The sequence below is a fragment of the Schistocerca nitens genome, chromosome 10 (assembly GCF_023898315.1).
Source record: "Schistocerca nitens isolate TAMUIC-IGC-003100 chromosome 10, iqSchNite1.1, whole genome shotgun sequence".
Taxonomy (NCBI): Eukaryota; Metazoa; Arthropoda; class Insecta; order Orthoptera; family Acrididae; genus Schistocerca; species Schistocerca nitens.
In genome coordinates this window covers 93,634,660-93,659,562 of record NC_064623.1, presented here as the reverse complement: position 1 = coordinate 93,659,562, position 24,903 = coordinate 93,634,660, and the positions used below count along the sequence as shown (strand labels likewise).

Here is a 24,903-nt window from a genome sequence, read left to right as displayed (position 1 = left end):
GGTTGGCGGGGGAGTGTCGAAGGGAAGCAACAATAGGCAGCTTAGGACGGCTCAAGCTCTGAGAAAGCGGTAACAGGGCGCGGCCTCAAGCTGCCTTAAGATGAGTGACAGTGAGTGGGTGGTTGATCCCATGCTGGTGTACCGGTAAGCAGACGGAGAACTTGTACACCTGTTGATAAATGTCCGTTGTCCCGTTTTCAGTGAAACATGTGAGAAAGCCGCGCAAAGCTACAGTGGAGCGGTCAACAGAGGTCAAAATATGCATGTTCATGACTATAGCAACTTCATGCTGAATTCACGGTCTGCAGAGTCTGAAGTAAATCAGGTGGAGAGCGACAGAATGAAATACGTCGGTCTCTGATGGGAATGTTGGACCAAGGAATTTGAAGTACTCTCCTGGGAATCAGAATTCCGGAAAAATTGGTGTTTGTGCAGACGCTAACCTTGATGGGTGGCCTGGGAGGAGCTAAATAGCAGACGTTGAGAGGAAGGGAAATTTTGTGGGAATTTGTTCACTTCCCAGAGCAGGTATTGGTCGGCGCTGGGAAGCGACGCATATTTAACGCGACTTGTGCTGCAATTGGCGTAAGTGATTTTGCTGGAGAGGAAACCAAGGCGAAGAGCGGACTGGGAGAAGTCTCCGTAGTGGTCTTCCATTCCCAGGTTGCCTAGACTGCAGACGTAGTGTTCTTTACTCAGCTTGCCTGAGAAAGAGTGAGCATTTCTGCACTTTAGGACTTAGCAAATGGAACAATTGAGCCTGGAGATAGGAAGTTTTGGTTCAGCTACGTACTGAGCAAGATAGCTTGGAGTGAATAGACGAGCGCAGCCTTGCACCATCATGAGGTCGGCCGTCGTCCGCAGAACGACACCGCTCCGCCATGCTGAATTCGGTGATATTGCGCCCGCTCCGGCCACTAATTAATTTGTTGGATCACGTCGGCAAAGTTTCCACGAGGGTTTCGTGGACCATGTATTGTAGCATTCTTCTCGCACTTCACATTACGCCTGGGCCAGTCGATAGCAATTACTTTTGATTTATCACGCTTTACTCCACGCAAATGCAATTTATTACCACTGCCTGTTAGGAGAGTCTTGTAATGTGATGATTGAAGGTCGTGAGTTAATCGAATGCATCTGTTTTCAATCAAGTAGTTGAAATCCCAAGTCACTTTCTTAATTAATTTTATGTTCAACATTTACATCTGGTGTTCAATAGCTGAATATAACATCAATGTGCACCCCTTTTAATTAAAAGGGATCAACTCTGAATTAATTAATGTCGACACTGCCACCGCCATTCAATCAGGAGTCACAGGGACTTATTACTTTCTTTGCGTTATCTGACATTGCAGTAGTTATGCACTCTCTGTTGATCTGTTAGTCAATTACCTGGGGTGAACACACACCAAAACCAGGTAAGTGACGGGTGGAGTATTGCAGTGGTTACACGACAATAACATCCCTTTAGTGGACTGGCCTGCACAGAGTCCTGATCTGAATCGTATAGAACAAGTCTGTGATGTTTTGGAACGCCGACTTCGTGCCCGGGCTCACCGACGGACATCTATACATCTCCTCAGTGGAGCACTCCGTGAAGAATGGGCTGCCATCCCCCAAGAAACCTTCCAGCACCTGATTGAACGTATGCTTGCGAGAGTGGAAGCTGTCATCAAGTCGAAGGGTGGGCCAACAACATACTGAATTCCAGAATTACCGATGGAGGGCGCCACGAACTTGTAAGTCCTTTTCAGCCAGGTGTCCGGATATTTTTGAACACATAGTGTACATACACCACTGGAGATATTCTCAAAATTATGTGATTGTATGACAAATAATTCAGGATAGACGTCGTCATAGGCATTGAGCTGCATGAAAATGAAACTCGAGGGCTACAGTCGCTATAGAGACAGGTGAAATACACTGACAGAAAAAAAAATCGCTCACTGAGTTTGAACGAGGTCGTGTAATGGGGCTACGAGAAACTGTATGTGATGTGTCGGCAGCTGGGCCAACACCTTGTAGATAGAGGTGGCTTAATGCACGCTAAACTAACGCAGACGGGCGTGAAGTACTGGAACAGGATACGTAATTAATGCTATGAAGAAAAGTACGTAGCTGGAATAATATACTTAACTTTAATATATTCTTGTACATCTCTTGGTAATACAAATGAGTCTCTCTCCAGATATGGATTAACTGCGCCTTGCTAGGTCGTAGCTATGGACTAAGCTGAAGGCTATTCTACCTGTCTCTCGGCAAATGAGAGGAAGGCTTCGTATGTCTAGTCGCTAGCAATGTCGTCCGTACAACTGGGGCGAGTTCGAGTCAGTCGCGAGACCTGCCTTGTGGTGGCGCTCGGTCTGCGATCACACAATGGCGACACGCGGGTCCGACATGTACTAAGGACCGCGGCCGATTTAATCTACCACCTAGCAAGTGTGGTGTCTGGCAGTGACACCACAGTATGCACCTTCTTCGATACTCCAGAAAGAAAGACTTGGCAGGAATGTAGCCGCTGTACATGCCTGGTGGCAGTGGTGGTCACGAGAATGAACGGACACCAGAAGACCGGGCTCCAGACGGCGACGTGGCACTACCGAGATGGAAGACCATCGTGTTTGGGGTAAGACTCTGGCGCATTGTACTGCTTCAGCAGCAGCAATTTTAGCAGCAGTTGGCACCACAGTGACACAATGAACTGTTACAAAGCGGTTACTTCGAGGACAGTTCGGAGCCAGATGCCCTGTAGCGTGCATTCCACTGATGTGAAACCACCGCCATTTGGGACTTCAGAGTTGTTAAACGAGAGCTCACTGGAGGGTAGGGTGGAGGTCTCTTGTGTTTTCCGATGAAAGCTGATTCTGCCTCGGTGCCAGTGATTTCCGTGAGTTTATTACAAGAAGGTCAGTTGAAGGCCTGCAACCAGCCTGTACGCATGCTAGGCACATTGGACCGACATCTGGGGTTTGACTTCGTATGACAGTGGGAGCCCTCTCGTGGTTATCGTAAGCACCCTGACAGCAAAACTGTACATCAGTTTGGTGATTCGACCTGTTGTGTTGCCATTCAAGAAAAGCGTTACTAGCAGTACTTTCTAACAGGATAACGCTCGCCCACATACCGCTGTTATAACCCAGCATGCTCTACAGAGTGACAACATGTTGCCTTGGCCTGCTCGATCACCAGATCTGTCTCCAATCCAGCACATATGAGTCATCATCGGATGACAACTTCAGCCTCATCCACTAACATCATTAACCATCCCTGCGTTGACCGACCAAGTGCAACAGGCACGGAACTCTACCCCAGACACCGACATCCGGCACCTGTACAGGACAATGTATGCACGTTTGTATGCTTGCATTTAACATTCTGGAGGTTACACTGATTATTAATGTACCAGCATAGCGTACCTCTCTCTTACATTAACCTGTGATCTTGCAATAGGAACCACTTACATTTGTTACCAGCATAGCGTACCTCTCTCTTACATTAACCTGGGATCTTGCAATAGGAACCACTTACATTTGTTACCTAGACAAATGCGTTCTCGAAATTTCATCTCTCTACATTAATTAGTTTTTGGTACTGCGATTTTTTCCCTCCATATGTGTGCACTAAAACATGTAAAATATGTTAATACGTATGACATAAACACACATTAGGAAACGTTTTGCATCACCCTGGTTTCCAGAGGAGATAGACGATGACTGTCCCTTTGACCAGATATATCACTAAACCAGCCCAAAGATATAAACAACCATGCATGAGCACAGGGGGATCCAACAGCCGATCAGTTCCAGTCATACCACCAGGAAGGAGGTACACGGCTCCTGTTGTCTGTAGTTCAACCATGACTAGACGGTCAATACCACGGATCGATCGCGTTCACATTGTTACCTTGTGCCAGGAAGGGCTCTCAACAAAGGAAGTGTCCAGGCGTCTCGGTGTGAACGAAACCGATGGTTCGGATATGGAGGAGATACAGACAGGAACTGTCTATGACATGCCTCGCTCAGGCCGCCCAAGGGCTACTTACTGCTGCAGTGGATGACTGCTACCTAGGGATTATGGCTCGGAGGATCCCAACATGTTGAGTTAATGCAGCCACAGGACGTCGTGTTACGACTAAAACTGAGCACAATAGGCTGCATGATGTGCAACTTCACTTCCGACGGCCATGGCGAGGTCCATCTTTGCAACGACGACACCATATAGCGCGGTACAGATGGGCCCAACAATATGCCGAATGGACCGCTCAGTATTGGCGTCACGTTCTCATCACCGATGAGTGTCGCATATGCTTTCAAACAGACGATCGTCGCAGACGCGTTCGGAGGCAACCTGGTCAGGTTGAACGCCTTAGACACACTGTCCAGAAAGTGCAGCATGGTGGAGGTTCCCTGCTGTTTTGGGGTGGCATTATGTGGGCCCGACGTACGCCGCTGGTGGTCATGGAAGGCGCCGTAACGGCAATACGATACGTGAATGCCATCCTCCGACGGATAGTGCAACCATATCGGCAGCATATTGGCGAGTCATTCTTCATCATAGACGACAATTTGCGCCCCCACTGTGCACATCTTGTGAATGACTTGCTTCAGGATAACGACGTCGCTTGACCAGAGTGGCCAGCATGTTCTCAATACACGAATCCTATCCAACATGCCTCGGATAGATTGAAAAGGGTGTTTATCGACGATGTGACCCACCTGCCTCTCTGAGGGATCTATGCCGAATCGCCGTTGAGGAATGGGACACTCTGGACCAACAGTGCCTTGATGGACTTGTGGATAGTATGCCACGACGAATAGAGGCATGCATCAGTGCAAGAGAACATAGTACTGGGTATTGGAGCTACTGGTAAGTACAGCAACCTCGACCACCACCTCTGAAGGTTCCACTGTATGGTGGTACAAATGGAATGTGTGGTTTTCATGAGCAATAGAAAGGGCGGAAATGATGTTTATGTTGATCTCTATTCCAATTTTCTGTACAGGTTCCGAAACTCTCGGAACCGAGGTGACGCAAAACTTTTTTTGATGTTTGTCTTTGATCTGTGTGTATGTGGGCAATGCCATTGCTAAGAAGGTCACCCTTTCTCAAAACGATTTCAACCAAATGTGGTACAAAAGTTACTTCCCATCTGGGAGGAAATATTGTGGGGGTAAGAACCACCATTATTCTATTGGGATGAGTGTGGTAGTGTGGCGAGGGAAGGGGAAAGAAGAGGCAGACAGACAGAGTGGGAGGGGGGGAAGATGGACACATAGAGGGGGAAGGAGCAGAAGGACAGAGAGAGGGGAAGAGGTAAGAGGAGGATATGAACAGAGAGAGGCGGGAGGTAGAGATGAACGGGAGAGGAGGAGGAGGATTTGAACAGAGAGAGGAGGGGGAGGAAATGGACAAAGAGCGGTGGGAGGAAAATTGCAATCAATACATGCTCGGAAAATGCATTAACACATTAACAAATTTCCATTTGAGTTGCGAGTGTACAGTAGACAGGGCTGCACCTGTGACAACAACACTGGCGCTGATCGGGCTGGAACTCAAGTGGAACTGAGTTTGGATGAGAGGCACGGTAGCTGATATTTACTGTTGATCTTCTTTTAAAAACCCGAGTGGTTCTATTCGAGATGTTAACAAGTATACGGTACCGAGGCATGTTTAGTTTTCTTCACTACTGCATCTTCTACAGCCAAGGTAATGTTAGTGTGAGCTCTCGCTCTACTTTTCTTTAATTTATCTAATTCCATTTATTATTAGTGGATTCAAACAGTTGCTTCCATACTGAGCACACACTGGGTAGCCGCGTGGGATTAGCCGAGCGGTCTAATGCGCTGCAGCTATGGGCTGTGCGGCTGGTCCCGGCGGAGGTTCGAGTCCTCCCTCGGGCATGGGTGTGTGTGTTTGTCCTTAGGATAATTTAGGTTAAGTAGTGTGTAAGTTTAGGGGCTGATGACCTTAGCAGTTAAGTCCCATAAGATTTCACACACATTTGAACATTTTGAACACACTGGGTAAGTTGACGCGCCACACAAACAAAGAAGGGAATGCCTTCTCGAGGTCTGGGATCTACAAAATTAAATGTAGCGAATGCAAGAGGTTTTATATAGATCAGACGGAACGTAATTTCAGCACCGGATATGAAGAACACCCTAGATTGTCGGAGAGCAGTAATTTCATGGTGGCAACACGTTTCAGAGAGGGCGGCCGGAGTGGCCGAGCGGTTCTAGGCACTACAGTCTGGAACCGCGCGACCGCTACGGTCGCAGGTTCGAATCCTGCCTCGGGCGTGATTGTGTTGAAATGTTCAAATCTGTGTGAAATCTTATGGGACTTAACTGCTAGGGTCATCAGTCCCTAAGCTTACACACTACTTAACCTAAGTTATCCTAAGGACAAACACACACATCCTTGCCCGAGGGAGGACACGAACCTCCGCCGGGACAAGCCGCACTGTCCATGACTGCAGCGCCTTAGGCCGCTCGATTAATCCCCATGGATGTGTGTGATGTCCTTTAGTTAGGTTTAAGTAGTTGTAAGTTCTATGGGACCGTTGACCTCAGAAGTTAAGTCCCATAGTGCTCAGAGCCATTTGAACCATTTGTATCAGAGAGACCGCCTACACTATTTTAGAAGCCAGCGAAGCCCTTCAAACACTACCTACAATCAAGGGATGAAGAGTTCTGGATGCACTCGTGGACATGGGCATGGAAACGAGCGTGTGAAGAAAGTTCGTAGATATGTGAGTGGATCGAAGACTTCTTAAACAACAGAACACAGTATGTTGTCCTCGACGGTGATGAGGATGAAATGCTGATGAGGACAACACAACACCCCGTTCCAGAGCGGAGAAAAACCTCCTACCCTGGTGGAAATCGAACCCGGGCCCGTTTGCAGGGGAGGCGAGCACGTTACCACCCAGCTAAGCAGGCAGACTATGGCAAGTCACTTCATGGCCCCTGCATCACAACAACGCACGCGCACATTCATGCCTGTTGGTGAGTGACTGTGGCACAAAAAACGAAATCACCATGCTCCCTCATCATCCGTACTCTCGAGACCTGGTCCCTGCGGACTTCTTATTTAGTTTCCAAAGTTGAAAAGCCCGTCGAGAGGACGAAGATTTGCAACGACAGACGAGATAATAGAAGATTCGCAGACGGAGTTTCGCGCGATCCAGAAATAGGCGTACCAAGACTGCTTCCGGGAGTGGAAACGGCGTTAGCAGCAGTGTATCAATTGCGGAGGGGAGTATTTCGAAAGAGATCATGCACAATAAGTAAAAGGTAAGGGCAGAAAAATTGTGTGGACAAAATTTCGGAAATTTTTGAACACACCTCGTACTCGATTCTCGTGGGGCTTTATCTGCTGGCTGATTTTTTGCCCTCGCCTTCGGTTTCAATAGAACCCCGTGTCACTGCAGGCGTGAGTGTCAGGTGTTACCTCTATCTACATTATTCCTTGAAGTAGTGCAAAATTTGGAAATTTGTGGTAAGGTCTGATGGGACGAAACTGCTGAGATCATCGGTCCCTAAGCTTACACACTACCTAAACTAACTTACACTAAGAACGACACACATACCTACGCCCGAGGCAGGACTCGAACCTCCGACGGAGGGAACCGCGCGGACCGTTACAAGACGCCTAAGACCGCGCGGCTATTCCGCGCGAAGTAGTGCATTTCCAAAAGTAAACAACACTTAGGTCATCGTGTACTTCCAGATCTCAATGTCGTTACCAGTCCCGTCCTGTGATGAACGCATACGTAACACCCTACACGACTAGGAATGAAACTTGTTTCACTGTACCGTTTTCAATAGTATGATTTCGTGTGGATTACGTTATCGGTGGCCAACTGCCTTGCCGCAGTTGTAACAGCGGTTCCCGTCAGATCATCGAAGTTAAGCTCTCTCGGACTGGGCTAGCACTTGGATGGGTGACCATCCAATCTGCCGAGCGCTGTTGGCAAGCGGGGTGCGGTCAGCCCTTGTGAGGCAAACTGAGGGGCTACTTAAGTAGCGGGCCCGGTCTCGGAACCTGATATACGGCCGGGAGAGTGGTGTGCTGACCACATGCCCCTCCATATCCACATCCAGTGACGCCTATGGTCTGAGGATGACACGGCGGCCGCTCCCTACCTTTGGGCCTTCATTGCATGTTCGGGAGGAGTTTAGTTTTATACTACGGGTGCATGTAGGTAGCCTGAATACACTGAATTTCTTTATACCACTGGATTTTGAGATGGTTTAACCAATATAACTGAGGATGCTTTTTTGAGATATTCTGCATTTTTGGTGTGTGGTACACTGTACACATTTCTGCATCGTGTAACATGAGGTCATCTTCATCCCCGTGGAACATTATTGCGTCATCAGTGTGTCTTTTATAGTAAAGAGCCATGTTTTTAACTAACGGATTATTTTGGAAAAAGTTAATTTCAAAGTTATTCGCAGAGATGCCTGCAGTGGTGCCACACAAACCATTACGTATAGCAAAACCCCCGACCCGTAGATATGTGTTGTCGTGACACATGAAAAGGATGAAATAAAGTGCCAAGTCGTGAAATTCTACTACTTCTGTAATTTCACCTATACTGTCTTTTTTACGCTGTAATAAGATATTTTTATCACGATAGTTTGTTCGTCGGTACATATAAATTGTTAAGACGTAACGGTTCCATTGTCGTGTCGGGAGGTATATGAAGGCCTTTAATTTGGTCACCAATTTCATAGCTGTCCGTAAATACAAAATGTATCGGGCAAAGTACATAGTTTTCTTTAACTATTTTTTGAAGAGAAAATTTGGACAGTTGACAGTGGCGATGAGGAACGGGTTGGAGTGGTGATGATTACGGCCTCTTAATTCAGTCAGGAAGGAAAACCGGTAACGGCCGGACCAGTAGGGATTTTACACACTTTATTCACTGGTAGAACACTAATTTATTTCACAGTTTCAATCACATAGCAGCAAATTAAGCTTTCATTTATTTTGTTAGTTAATTGAAAGGCCAAGCACTGAGACCGTCATTTAAAATCCAATGCAAGTTTAAATAATTTACAGAAAATTTTAAGCCAAGATGACTTAATATCCTTTATGAGAGAACGTTCTATATACAGGGTGTTACAAAAAGGTACGGCCAAACTTTCAGGAAACATTCCTCACACACAAAGAAAGAAAATATGTTATGTGGACATGTGTCCGGAAACGCTTACTTTCCATGTTAGAGCTCATTTTATTACTTCTCTTCAAATCACATTAATCATGGAATGGAAACACACAGCAACAGAACGTACCGGCGTCACTTCAAACTGTTACAGGAAATGTTCAAAATGTCCTCCGTTAGCGAGGATACATGCATCCACCCTCCGTCGCATGGAATCCCTGATGCGCTGATGCAGCCCTGGAGAAAGGCTTATTGTATCGCAGCCGTCCACAATACGAGCACGAAGAGTCTCTACATTTGGTACCGGGGTTGGTAGACAAGAGCTTTCAAATGCCCCCATAAATGAAAGTCAAGAGGGTTGAGGTCAGAAGAGCGTGGAGGCTATGGAATTGGTCAGCCTCTACCAATCAATCGGTCACCGAATCTGTTGTTGAGAAGCGTACGAACACTTCGACTGAAATGTGCAGGAGCTCCATCGTGCATGAACCACATGTTGTGTCGTACTTGTAAAGGCACATGTTCTAGCAGCACAGGTAGAGTATCCCGTACGAAATCGCGATAGCGTGCTCCATTGAGCGTAGGTGGAAGAACATGGGGCCCAACCAAGACATCACCAACAATGCCTGCCCAAACGTTCACAGAAAAACTGTGTTGATGACGTGATTGCACAATTGCGTGCGGATTCTCGTCAGCCCACACATGTTGATTGTGAAAATTTACAATTTGATCACTTTGGAATGAATCCTCATCCATAAAGAGAACATTTGCACTGAAATGAGGATTGACACATTGTTGGATGAACCATTCGCAGAAGTGTACTCGTGGAGGTCAATCAGCTGCTGATAGTGCCTGCACACGCTGTACATGGTACGAAAACAACTGGTTCTCCCGTAGCACTCTCCATACAGTGACGTGGTCAACGTTACCTTGTACAGCAGCAACTTCTCTGACGCCGACATTAGGGTTATCGTCAACCGCACGAAGAATTGCCTCGTCCATAGCAGGTGTCCTCGTCGTTCTAGGTCTTCCCCATTCGCGAGTCAAAGGCTGGAATGTTCCGTGCTCCCTAAGACGCCGATCAATTGCTTCGAACGTCTTCCTGTCGGGACACCTTCGTTCTGGACATCTGTCTCGATACATACGTACCGCGCCACGGCTATTGCCCCGTGCTAATCCATACATCAAATGAGTAACTGCCAACTCCGCATTTGTAAACATTGCACTGACTGCAAAACCACGTTCGTGATGAACACTAACCTGTTGATGCTACGTACTGATGTGCTTGATGCTAGTACTGTAGAGAAATGAGTCGCATGTCAACACAAGCACCGAAGTGAACATTACCTTCCTCCAATTGGGCCAACTGTCGGTGAATCTAGGAAGTACAGTACATACTGATGAAACTAAAATGAGCTCTAACATGGAAATTAAGCGTTTGAAAACAATTTAGCTCCAGTATCTAGGCATGACAGTTTTAAGCTGAGGAACACACATCAATTGAAGATTAAACTCTTTTTTTTTCTAAAACAGAAGAATAATTAAGTTACAACAGATTAAGGTATATGTTGGCACCCCAACACAGGTCATTATTTGCTTAAGGTGAAGGTCAAAAGCTAACGGGTACAAATCCAGAATTATTCCAAGTATAAATTTCACTTGAACAGCGACAGTAAGCAGTTGGAGGAAACAGCGCGAAAGACAGACACCGGCGAGGGCTGCTGAGCATACGCACGCCAGATGACGTGAAGAGCCTGCCTAAGCAAGCCGACGGGGCGTAAGTAAGCGGGGTCCGACCCTGCGTAGCACGCACGAGCAGTGGAGGACTTACTAACGACATCTCCCTGCAGCACAGATAATTTTAATTAGGCGGAATTTCAACACACAGCTGTGCATCAAATAGATACATGGGTTGTCCAGAAAGTAACTTCCGATCGGTCGCGAAATGGAAACCACAGTGCAAACCAGAAACGTTTTATTTGGAGTAGTTATGTACACCTTCCTCCTACTTCTCTATATATTCGCCTTTCCAACTTTGAGTTTTGTCGTAGTGTTTTATCAACTTTTCAATACCATCGTCATAGAAAGCAGCCTCCTGTGCTTTCGGCCAGTTATCTGCACTGGTCTGCAGCTCGTTGTCTGTGGAAAAATTTGGTCTTCATAGCCAGCGGTTCTTGTGAGCAGAGATGAGACTCAGGGGGAGCCAATTACGGACTGTATTGTGGGTGATCAAATACTTCTGGTCGGAAACGTTGCAGGAGCGTCTTCGTTGCCCTGCAGTGTGCGCCGAGAATTGGCATGGAGAAGGAACTGCTCGACAGTTGTGTTATGTGGGCTGCATGACACAGGCGAAATCTCTAACCAGGCCCTCAAACTTGGCGGGAGACGCTATTCGATACGCGTCTTTACGTTCTCACTGTTCATTCAAAACTGAAAAGAGCGACGCGACACGATCGACGGGCATACTAGAGACACTGCACGACACACCTGTGCAAAGCTTTACCGGATTTTCCCAGTGGTTTCCATTTCGCGACAGATCGGAACTTACTTTCTGGACAACCCTCGTAAGTCTCAGGAAAGAATTAATTACTCTGAACTCTAACCCAACACCATAAAAGTTAACTGCTTTTTAATGAGTTAACCAGAAGATTTAACAAACCAACTACAAATATTTAAAAAAAAGTTGTTGCAGCAATAAGAAGGTAATATAAAAAAAAATTTGTTTGCAGCAAACCATTAGAACAGCCCCAAGGATACATGGATGATATTGAAAGCTCATCAGTATTCACATTAGTACATAGCGGTTCGGAAAGAACAAATGCTTTCTGGAATGGTCTAAAATTTATCCGAGCGACGTACATAGAACAGACACACCATGTAATATCTTAGACAGCGTAGACCTTTATTATTGGCTTCAAAGAAACCAGAACAACAAAAGCAATTTCTAAATTGGGAAATAAAAATAGCAAAACAGACATACATTCTGACATGAAGAATTAATCATCTGTGGTAACTGGTAATAATAGAGATTTCACTGCGCCTCCAATTGAAAATTACAAGATCAATCAACAACATGGCGAATGGACCGCTCAGCACTGGCTGCACGTTCTCTTCACCGATGAGTGTCGCATATCCCTTAACCAGACGATCGTCAGAGACGTGTTTGAAGGCAACCCGGTCAGGTTTAAAGCCTTAGGCACTGTCCGGAGAGTGCAGAAGTTGGAGGTCCCCTGCTGTTTCGGGGTGGTATTATGAGGGGCCGATGGACGCCGTTGGTGATCTTGGAAGACGCCGTAACGTCTGTACGGTGCGTGAATTCCATCCTCCGACCGATGATGCAACCATATCGGCAGCATACTGGCGAGACATTCGCCTTCATGGACGACAATTCGCGTCCCCATCGTGCACATCTTGTGAATGACTTCCGTCAGGATAACGACATCGCTCGAGTAGGGTGACCATCATGTTCTCCAGACATGAACCCTATCGACATGCCTGGGATACATTGAAAAGAGCTGTTTATGGACGACGTGACCCACCAACGACTCTGAGCGATCTACGTCGATTCGCCGTTGAGGAGTGGGCCAATCTGGACCAACAGTGCCTTGTGGATAGTACGTCACGACGAGTACAGGCATACATCAGTGAAATAGAACGTCTCACTGGGTATTAGAAGTACCGGTGTGTACGGCATTCTGGACCTCCACCTCTGAACGTCTCGCTGTATGGTGGTACAACATGCAATGTGTGGTTTTCATGACCAATAAAAAGGGCAGAAGTGATGTTTATGTTGATCTCCATTCTAATTTTCTGTGGAAGTTCCGGCACCCTCGGAACCGAGGTGAAGCAAAACTTTTTTTGATGTGTGTCTAATTCTCATGGCACTGTCTAATATCATTCACCGCCATTACATCATCCTTGTTCTACTTTTACCGACCGCCATTTTTCCTTTATTGTTATTTTCAGACATTATTCATTTAGCCAGTCTCAAATATTTGATATGTTATAATTTAATTATGTTAGATTTTGAAAGGTACATCCAATCATATTCATCACACACAGAACACTCTCTCTCTCTCTCTCTCTCTCTCTCTCTCTCTCTCACACACACACACACACACACACACACACACACACACACACACACACACACACATATATATATATATATATATATATATATATATATATATATATAAGAAGAAATGCAGATGATAAACGGGTATTCGTTGGACAAATATATTATACTAGAACTGACATGTGATTACATTTTCACGCAATTTGGGTGCATAGATCCTGAGAAATCACTACCCAGAACAACCACCTCTGGCCATAATAACGGCATTGATACGCCTGGGCATTGAGTCAAACAGAGCTTGGATGGCGTGTACAGGTACAGCTGCCCATGCAGCTTCAACATGATACCACAGTTCATCAAGAGTAGTGACTGAAGTATTGTGACGAGCCAGTTGGTCGGCCACCATTGACCAGACGTTTTCAATTGAGAGATCTGGAGAATGTGCTGGCCAGGGCAGCAGTCGAACATTTTCTGTATCCAGAAAGGCCCGTACAGGACCTTCAACATGCGGTCGTGCATTATCCTGCTGAAATGTAGGGTTTCGCAGAGATCGAATTAAGGGTAGAGCCACGGCTCGTAACACATCTGAAATGTAACGTCCACTGTTCAAAGTGCCGTCAATGCGAATAAGAGGTGACCGAGACGTGTAACCAATGGCACCCCGTACCATCACGCCGGGTGATACGCCAGTATGGCGCTGATGAAAACACGCTTCCAATGTGCGTTCACCGCGTTGTCGCCAAACACGGATGCGACCATCATGATACTGTAAACAGAGCCTGGATTCATCCGAAAAAATGACGTTTTGCCATTTGTGCACCCAGGTTCGTCGCTGAGTACACTATCACAGGCGCACCTGCCTGTGATGCAGCGTCACGGGTAACCGCAGCCATGGTCTCCGAGCTGATAGTCCATCCTGCTGCGTTCGTCGTCGAACTGTTTGTGCAGATGGTTGTTGTCTTGCAAACGTCCCCATCTGTAGACTCAGGCATCGAGACGTGGCTGCACGATCCGTTACATCCATGCGGATAAGATGCCTGTCATCTCGACTGCTAGTGATACGAGGCCGTTGGGATCCAGTACGGCGTTCCGTTTTACCCTCCTGAACCCACCGATTCCATATTCTGCTAACAGTCATCGGATCTCGACCAATGCGAGCAGCAATGTCGCTATACGATAAACCGCAATCGCGATAGGCTACAATCCGACCTGTATCAAAGTCGGAAACGTGATGGTACGCATTTCTCCTCCTTACACGAGGCATCACAACAACGTTTCACCAGGCAACGCCGGTCAACTGCTGTTTGTGTATGAGAAACTGGTTGGAAACTTTCCTCATGTCAGCAAGTTTTAGGTGTCGCCACCGGCGCCAACCTTCTGTGAATTCTGAAAATCTAATCATTTGCATATCACAGCATCTCCTTCCTGTCGGTTAAATTTCGCGTCTGTAGCACGTCATCTTCGTGGTGTAGCAATTTTAATGGCCAGTAGTAAGACTCATACAAAATGTTTACAATGGTTTATCAGAACAATTAAACGATGATGCGTTCATCTCCAAAAAGTGAAATTTTTCTCGATGCAGTGCGATTAGTGACGTCACACTGATAGGAAGATGATGTCTGCTGCCGGTGGTGTCACAGTAACACAGTCGATGTCCTCCTCCGTGTTGCAGTGACATAAGGCCGAATCAACCAACAGGTGTATCGGTGAGAACAGCCCATGGCTCAAGCGGACGTGAAACGTGGCAGCCGGAATACTTTCTGTGCTACACACTATCCTTTCCGTTGCTACACACTATCCATTCCGTGAAACCGCTCCTCCAATTCTTTTTGCGTCTCTGGCAGAATTGCAATGTCATCAGCAAATCTTCAAGTCACTGTTACTTCTGTCAGAAAATTAATTCGGTTTCCAAGTTTTCTGCTTTGTTTCCTGAACTGCTTGCTCAGTGTTCAAAGTGAATAACATCAGGGGTAGGCCACAGCCGTGACTCACTCCCATCTCAGCCAATGCTTTCCATTAAGGTATTTCGACTCTTACAACTGCAGTGTGGTTTATGTGTTACGAAGTCTCTTTTGAATGTATGTAACAGGTGTGTAGACTTATGTCACCTTGCTCGGATAGGAATGCACAAGTCATATTTTAAGGTCTAAAACAGTAAACCAGTCAAATCTTTTGTGAAGTATTTTACAGGAATAAAGCTAGACCCACTGAAGATGACACATAGGTGTCGAAACATGTATACATAAATAATAAATGAAAAATGTTTTGTTAAAAGTGTAATTTTAATACCAAATGTAGTCTAATATGTTAAGTAAAATGTGGACAGCAAATAGGACGAACAAAATGACAACATAAGCGTTTTAAATATGATGCTACACATGACTACTGAAGATTATACGTGTAGATTGAGAAACAATAGAAGATCTACTAATCTAAATAGTGAGAAAGAGTTTTATGACGCTACTTCCCAAGACGTTATGGATATGATGTTACATGGTATTATGCTCAAGGTTTTTCAACAAGTTTCAGTATATTAAGCGTGCATGCAGTTTTCACACGTGCTTCTCGAAAATAATGAATGGGTGGCCTTCAATAAAAATGTAAAGGGAAACAAAGAGATAGGGCACATACTGAGGTGTGACGGAGCGTTTTAAAATGTGACAGTTTGGTAGTGGGTGCCACTGGGCAAGTGGGGAGGGTAATAATTGTGAAGGGAGACATAAGGCTTAGCTCCAGTGACTCGAACTAGTCTATTAATAATGATTTCAGTGTAACATTTTCAAAGGATTATATGGTGTACTGCTCACTTGTCATACTCCGTGTGTTCTTTTTTAGTTTGGTATCTTTCCTCAGTCCTGGTTAAGATCATTGTAAGCAGTTACTTGTATCATATTTAAAATTTGAATGGTCACGAAATGTTTTTGGGTCTTATGAATAATTCCGTATTTAGCAACGAATGAAACAGTGACTATATATGTTCATAATAAAATTTTATTTTATACAGTAATATAATGTGGGCTGACAATCAGAATCCGTGCTCTGCCATAGTCTTCTATTCCTTAGTGTTAGCCACTGGAGCGTGATTCAAGTCATGGACAAGTTGAAGGCTTCGGTTCCTGGAACAATTTGCACATTGTCAATTAGTCGTACTTCACACATTAGAGTTCTCTCAAACAATAACAATACATAATGAGATTTGGTGTATACATAAAGATTCTTTGCCTGATTCTGATGGAGTTAACATATTCATTCAGTCTAATGAGTTAACAGACTAATCTCCCCTTCGATTCCGTAACAATGACAGAAATCTGATAAATATATGAAACACTTTTAATCGTTTCTTAATATTGTTATGTATAATACCATGTAAAGACAAGTTGTTGTTTAAAGTTGTTAGCAAATATCTGGAAAAGTTCTTGAGTGATATACATCAAATTTTTACATGATATTGTAATAAATGTTCGGACAGACATAGCTCACACATTTTAAAATATATGTGGTGTATAAAGTTAAATGCACTACACAAAGGGGAAATGTTTTTATGAAAAATTTCGAAAAGTTCTTGACCGATTTACTTCAAATTTTAACGCAATAGTCTAATAAGTGTTCAGGTAGACCTAAGCTAAATATTTTTAAATGTATATGGCATACAAATATATATATGAAATATATACAACTATACAGAGGTGTTGCTACCGAAATTCTCGAGAAGTTCTTGACCGATTTACTGAAAATTTTGACACGATACTGTAATAATCATTCAGTCGAACATAGACTACATTTTTTGAAACAACAGTGTACAGGCACTCTATTAAAAGCGACTGCAAGAAAGAGAATGTTGTGCAGTGTTCTGCTCTGCTGTGAAAACGTGTGGTTTTGTTTTATTTTTAGCAGTTAGTTTTAACTACAAAAGCAGACGCTTCAACCATCAAACAAAATGTTTCTCCCGTACATATATTTTCTCGCTATACATATTTTAAGCAAAAATTGTGCCCACAACAACTTGTTGTTTTGTTTTCCTCCTCACATTCGGTTTTCACAAAGAACAGGAAACTTGTATTGATGTCTTATCGGCATATGATTAGAATACTACTACGGAATCTGAACTTTCAATAACAATAAACAAGACTCAGAGTCTAGGACAGGTGTTAATAGGAGGTGGACAGAGATGGCAGGGGGAGGAAATGGACATAAATAGGAGGAAGTCGGAAATGTAAAGAGAGAGGGGGAGCAGGAGGTGTACAGAAAGAGGAGAAGAAGGAGAATAGGACGTGTATCGAATTCTCCTACATCTTTAGCAACTGCGTTACTGGGTCTGTTAGTTATATTACATTATATACTTATTTTATGACCCTTTTTTTAAAGTGGCATGGATAATGTGAGCCATGATACACCGTTATGGAATGAAACAGTATGTATACGATAAAATATTGATTTGAAAATTTACAAATAGCAATATTCATAAAATTAAAGAATTAGAAAAACAGAGAAAAATTGTGACAGTAGAGAAATAAACAAGACATTACAAAGGAAAGTTCATATCTACCAGAAGGAACTCCTGTACAGAATAGAAGAAGTTATTCACAAGGAAGTTTTACAGCTTACATCTGAAGGCTTAGGATGTACTATTAAATTTTTTCAATTTTTTCAGTTGTGTTGGAAGGCTATTGAAACTGAAAGCATTCTGTACAGTACTTAAAGAAGTATCTAAATGCAAGTGTTGTCTGAGTGCCTAGAATTCACTGAATGCATGTTGCAGTTTCACCCAGTTAAGTCAGTACTGTGAACAACAAACCCTGTGATGGAATATGTGTACAGAGATGGTAGAGTTATAATTCAGAGGCACCCGAACGATGTCTTACATGAAGTTCGTGAACTGACGCGCTAGACCAATCTGAATACCATTTTTTTGCCCGAAGAATAGTCCTGATGGGTGCACAGAGTTGTTCGAACATTTGATACCACAGAAAATAATAGTATGATAGTAAAATTAAGCAAAGGAGCTAGAATGCTTCAGTGTGAGACATAGTGGAGATTGCAGCATTCGGCACCTGCGCAAGGTCTTGAACCTAAGCTCCCAAGTAAATTTTTGATCTATTCACAGTCCTAAGAACTTAAAATGGTAGATTTCACTGACTCTTTGGTCACCTTGGAACAATATTTTTTTTTCTTTTACAAGAGCTATGTGCCAGAAAATGCGTGCACTGCATTTTGTGGCTGTTAAGACTTGATCCGTTCTCCGAAAGCCATGTGCTCACATTAAACGCTACCGAGAACAGAGCTCTGTGGCAGCCCCCACCTACCCCACTTTACATGACACCAATTGCACCAGGCAGATCCGAATATCCTCCCTGTTTGTTGACACTGACGCTGGAGGACAACCTTCTGGTCCCTAATGCAGATAAGAAGAGGATAAGAAGAGGATGTGTGTGTGTGTGTGTGTGTGTGTGTGTGTGTGTGTGTGTGTGTGTGTATACTGGTATTTTGATCGAAATAAGTCCACTTGATAATGGGAATATCAATAAAATCGACTTATTACTGTTATTTGTCTATTTCAGTTAAATATTCTCAGCAGTATAACGTAAGTCTAATATAAACTTAAGCAAATGAAATCTACCTTGGTTATGAAACAAGTGTTCACTAATATTATTTCATATATAGTACTTACCAACACTTTACAAATCTCATTCCAGAGGTTTGTGCGTAATTGTGATTCATCGTTCTGGCTCTGAAAGCAGATAAACAGGAAGTCAGTTGAAGATGATTACAAACACCGCTAGTGTAAGCTAGTGTCAAGAATAAATTGAAAGAAAAGGAATGAATAATTTTCATAATGTGAAAATATCTGCTGTATATGCTTCACAGAAGTGAAACAGGGTTTTGGCCACGAAAGCATAGTGTCGGGCTAAAATCGAAAGAATGACAAATACTGAAGAAGGAGAAACTTCAAATACGATATTAGATGGTTCAAATAGTCCAATCTCCTCAAATTCCCACCTTTTTGCAGTTTCTTCAGTTTTAATCTACAGTTAATAACCAATAGATTGTGGTGAGAGTCGACATCTGCCCCTGGAAATGTCTTACAATTTAAAACCTGGTTCCTAATTCTCTGTCTTACCATTATGTAATCTATCTGAAACCTGTCAATATCTCCAGGCTTCTTCCATGTATACAACCTTCTTTTATGATTCTTGAACCAAGTGTTGGCTATGATTAAGTTATGCTCTGTGCAAAGTTCTACCAGGCGGCTTCCTCTTACGTTTCTTACCCCCAATCCATATTCACCCACTACATTTACTTCTCTTCCTTTTCCTACTATCGAATTCCAGTCACCCATGACTATTAAATTTTCGTCTCCCTTTACCGTCTGAATAATTTCTTTTATCTCATCATATATTTCTTCAACTTCTTCGTCATCTGCAGACCTAGTTGGCCTATAAACTTGTACTACTGTAGTAGGCGTGGGTTTCGTGTCTATCTTGGCCACAATAGTGCGTTCACTATGCTGTTTGTAGTAGCTTTCCCGCACTCCTGTTTTTTTTATTCATTATTAAACCTACTACTGCATTACCCCTATTTGATTTTGTATTTGTAACCCTGTATTCACCTGACCAAAAGTCTTGTGCCTCCTGCCACCGAACTTCGCTAATAGCATACAGTAAAGCTGCATGGCCTTGGGAAAAATTACGGCTGTAGTTTCCCCTTGCTTTCAGCCGTTCGCAGTAACAGCACAGCAAGTGCCGATTTGGTTAGTGTTACAAGGCCAGATCAGTCAATCATCCAGACTGTTGCCGCTGCAACTACTGTAAAGGCTGCTGCCCTCTTCAGGAACCACACGTTTGTCTGGCCTCTCAACAGATACCCCTCTGTTGTGGTTGCACCTACGGTGCGACTATCTGTATCAAAGAGGCAGGCAAGCCTCCCCACCAACGGCAAGGTCTGTGGTTCATAGGGGGGGGGGGGGGGAACAACATTATTAAAGTTGTTTAAATTCTGTGTGTGTAGTTAAAACAAAATTTGCATTTAGTTTTATTCATATAAAACACCATCAGCTGTCTGCAATGAAACAAATTTGGAATCAGCTGTCACCTATAGCTGCACTCCAACATTAGTAGTTTTGTTATGGCGAGTGATGGTGAGCAAGTGAGCAGTTGTACGTGCAGTGACGTCAGCTGTCCTCAAGTGTCTCCCTGCTCAGGTGAGCATGGATTGTCCTGTGCATCCCCCCACCCCCACCCAGTCAACTGATCTAACACGTGGCGTGGTAGCACGTACGTCGTCGCTGCCGACCAGTGTATGCAGGGGTTTAGGGGCAGGAATGCACGTCTATGCATTGTGCTATTGAAGTAGCTACGGAGTACACAGCGCTTAGACTATACAACAAATTTAATAATTTCTTAACATGGTTTACCTTCACTAATATAAGAAAGATATTCCATTGCCTACTTCACCCTCTTAGGATTAGACTGTTGTATGCTATCACGATATCAAATTTTATCGAACTGGATCAGCCGTTTAGTCGTGAAAACAAAAGACAGAGTTATTTTTGTATTTCGTAATATCACTATGGAACTGGTAAAATTGCGTCAAAATATACCGACAATGTAAAATACAGACACTGACCTACTGTATTTCATGGCAAAGCAAGCAGCCTGACGAAAAACAGATTCTCTCCCTGTGTGGGAATCACACGATTTGTGTGCGAGCACCAAGGGACGTAGACACCAAGACACATGGAAGTTATTTCGGTCCTGTAGATGTCCTCAGACAGTGTAGGTGGTTAAGGTGACCGCTTGCGTGTAGTGGGAGATCGGGGTTCATGTTTCTGTCTGGTACAAAATTTCATATGTTACTAGAAAATCGTATAGCCATTGCACAATCGTGTTCTCCATTGGCGAATGAATTTCATAGTTTAATATGGTTGCTCCTCCAGATATGCATGCATGTAAGAAGGTATGTTACATCGAACTTTAAAGACGCTGTAAAATGAAGGAGGTCGACCGAAGCGTCCGATCCCACCTGTCGGCTTTGAGCAGTAACGTAAGGCTGTTGTGGTGTGTGACGTTACGACGGCGTGGAATTTTGTTTGTGAGAGTGGCGTGTCTGTAGGTGTCGTTTTGATACGATCGGTGGTGCTCTCTGGTGGTGCGTTAGGTGATGTTTTTGGTTTAGTTTGCGAGTGTGGTGTCGTGTGTGAATTTTGGTAAATTGATTCTTTTTATGTCTTTGGTAGGTATGGATATGACTGACAGGGTCAACAGTTTTCGGTGGTCGGCTATGATGGGGGACAGTGCGTTGTCTCTAATAAAATTTCTTCAACTATTCAAAATTTGGATGAAGTCGTGTTCAGTATGTCGTGAAGAAATGGGGCTTACTTAAAGTTCCGGCGTCTCGGACAAGGGCCGGCGGTATGTGGAGACGTCGTAAGGATAACAGGTCAAGAGAAGTGTTCGATCCCAATGTGTGGCTGCGAATGTTGGTATTGGTATCGGGAGATGTTTTTGAGCTATATAGGTCAAGGGAAGTGTCCGATTCCAGATGATGATGTGTTTAGTGGTATTTGGGGAATTTTGTGATGTCGGTTTTTTTCGTCGTTTTGCGTGGGGGTGGGTGTCCAAATTTGTTTATATTTAGTATGTCCCCACCCTAAAACCCCCTATTTCCCGCGTTTGTACCGTTAGTGTCATTAGGCGTTTTGTGGAACGTGTGTGTGTTTGTTTTTCGATGTATTTTCGTCCTCATAATGTGTACGTAACGACTTTATACGCGCCATATTGGACTCATGGTTTATGGTCGTTTCTGCCATATTTGTGACGTCATGGGTCAAAGCAGACGGGCGGGATCGGACGCTTCCGTATTTCCAATCAAGGCACCGCTCCACCGGATGATATATGAAATTTGAGGAATTCCACTTTAATTATTTACACAGCTGGTGGATAGAAAGATAACAGGAGTTTAAGACAGTTATGAAAATCAGTAATATGACCGGTTTTTAATGTGCAGGGTGTCCACAATAGTCAGCGCCAGCTCTGGAGCAGTAAAAAGGCTAGGCACCAACTGTGTGGAATATGGATGAAGATTAATGTGAAGAAGACTAAGGCAATGATTTTTACAAGGCAATCAACGAAAATTAAAAGTAAAAATTAGCGATGAGGTAGTGGAACAAGTTCATAACTTCGGTATATAGGTTGCAAAATTGCTAGAAACATGATGTTTAATCAAGAAATAAAATTAAGGATTGCTATTGCAGAATTGTGTCTTACACAAGGAGGTGTATTTTCCATGGTCCTTTAAATAAACAGTTAAAGAAAAGATATTTGGTTTAGATGGAGTGCTATCGTCTATTCTGACGAAAAATGAGCAATACGGTGAAGAGAGTAGAAATACGTAGAAGCTTTTAAGATGTAGAAGTGGAGATGAATGGGCGGTGTGCAATGGGCAGATGTAGCAAAGAGTGTTATTGTGTTACAAAAGCTGAACGAGAAAAGACAAATACTGGAAACAGTTTAGAGGACCAAAAGAAATTGGCTAGGCCACTGCATGAGAAATAACTTTATAATAAATAACTTCTAGAAAGCATTTCAAGATAGAGAAACAACAGATAAAATCACAATCGAATTTGGTGTTACAGCAGAATCAGTGAACATGTTCACATGGGGATGAAATGATGATGAGACAACACAACACCCAGTCCCTGAGCGGAGAAAATCTCCTACCCAGCCGGGAATCGAGCCCTGGCCCGTAGGACGGCAATCCGTCACGCTGACCAATCAGCTATCGGGGCGGGCACCATGTAACTGAAGGGGAGGTATTGAATAGAATTGGGGAGACAAGAAATTTTTGGCACAGCTTGACTGGAAGAAGGGATGAATTGATAGGGAACATTGTGAGACATTAATCGATTACGAACTTTGTACTGGAGGGGAGTGTGAGTGTCTGTGTGTGTGGGGGGGGGGGGGGGGGGCGTAAATATCGTAGACGGAGACGAAAGGTGAATGCAGTAAGCAGATTCAGAAGGATGTAGGTTGCAGCAGTTATTTGGAATTGAAGATGCTTGCATATGATGGAGAAGCTTGGAGAGCTGCATCAAATCATTCTTGTGACTGAAGATCCTGACAATAACCTGCCATCTGCGAAAAGCCGCTTATGGGACAAGAGCCCCATTCCCGGCGGAAGTCTCTTTCCACAGCATTATCTCCCCAAACAGGTGTTTCAACCTTAAAGAATGCTGTGTTGTGCGGTAATAGACCTGCCTAATTAGCAACACATGATCGTTGTAATCATCGTAACCAAGCAATTTCACCGAAAATAAAACCTCGTTCAAATAGTGGAATAAAAAGGATAATTTCCGTCGTGGTCGGTCACCCACTTACCCCGTTCAACGTGATGGTGGGTAGTTCCTCAACTCCTGGATTCAGCTCTTTAGTTTTGTCTCCGTTGAGTTTAAGCAGTTGGCTGCCCCTCGCCGACTTGGCGCAGTCCGCTATCGGCCTCCATTCGATCCCCAGGGTCGTGGCACACTGAAAACAAACCCAACAATAAACAACAATAAATTTTCTTGAGGGATAAAAGCATTTATGTACAAATCCACATGGATATACAAAGTATAACTCGTGCTGAATTTATACGCATACAAAGTATTATACAGGGTGTTACAAAAAGGTACGGCCAAACTTTCAGGAAACACTGCTCACACACAAAGAAAGAAAATATGTTATGTGGACATGTGTCCGGAAACGCTTACTTTCCATGCTAGAGCTCATTTTATTACTTCAAATCACATTAATCATGGAATGGAAACACACAGCAACAGAACGTACCAGCGTGACTTCAAACACTTTGTTACAGGAAATGTTCAAAATGTCCTCCGTTAGCGAGAATACATGCATCCACCCTCCGTCGCATGGAATCCCTGATTCGCTGATGCAGCCCTGCAGAATGGCGTATCGTACCACAGCTTTCCACAATACGAGCACGAAGAGTCTCTACGTTTGGTACCGGGGTTGCGTAGACAAGAGCTTTCAAATGCCCCCATAAATGAAAGTCAAGAGGATTGAGGTCAGGAGAGCGTGGAGGCCATGGAATTGGTCCGCCTCTACCAATCCATCGGTCACCGAATCTGTTGTTGAGAAGCGTACGAACACTTCGACTGACATGTGCAGGAGCTCCATCGTGCATGAACCACATGTTGTGTCGTACTTGTAAAGTCACATGTTCTAGCAGCACAGGTAGAGTATCCCGTATGAAATCACGATAACGTGCTCCATTGAGCGTAGGTGGGAGAACATGGGGCCTAATCGAGACATCACCAACAATGCCTGCCCAAACGTTCACAGAAAATCTGTGTTGATGACGTGATCGCACAATTGCGTGCGGATTCTCGTCAGCCCACACTTGTTGATAGTGAAAATTTACAATTTGATGATGTTGGAATGAAGCCTCATCCGTAAAGAGAACATTTGCACTGAAACGAGGATTGACACATTGTTGGATGAAACATTCGCAGAAGTGTACCCGTGGACTCCAATCAGCTGCTGATAGTGCCTGTACACGCTGTTCATGGTACGGAAACAACTGGTTCACCTGTAGCACTCTCCATACAGTGACGTGGTCAACGTTACCTTGTACAGCAGCAACTTCTCTGACGCTGACATTA

General features: G+C 44.1%; 1 protein-coding gene across 1 annotated transcript in view; it reads right to left on the bottom strand.

Moving 5' to 3' along the window:
* Positions 1–16,220: 16,220 nt before the first annotated feature.
* LOC126210103 (gamma-interferon-inducible lysosomal thiol reductase-like) overlaps positions 16,221–24,903 on the bottom strand; it is a 39,705-nt gene continuing 31,022 nt past the window's right edge. The window contains exons 4-6 of the mRNA XM_049939238.1: positions 23,621–23,767; positions 18,916–18,975; positions 16,221–16,363 (exon numbers count right to left, since the gene is read on the bottom strand). Of these exons, the coding sequence (XP_049795195.1) occupies positions 16,337–16,363; positions 18,916–18,975; positions 23,621–23,767 (234 nt within the window). The 3' untranslated portion in view covers positions 16,221–16,336. The remainder of the gene's footprint in view (positions 16,364–18,915; positions 18,976–23,620; positions 23,768–24,903) is intronic.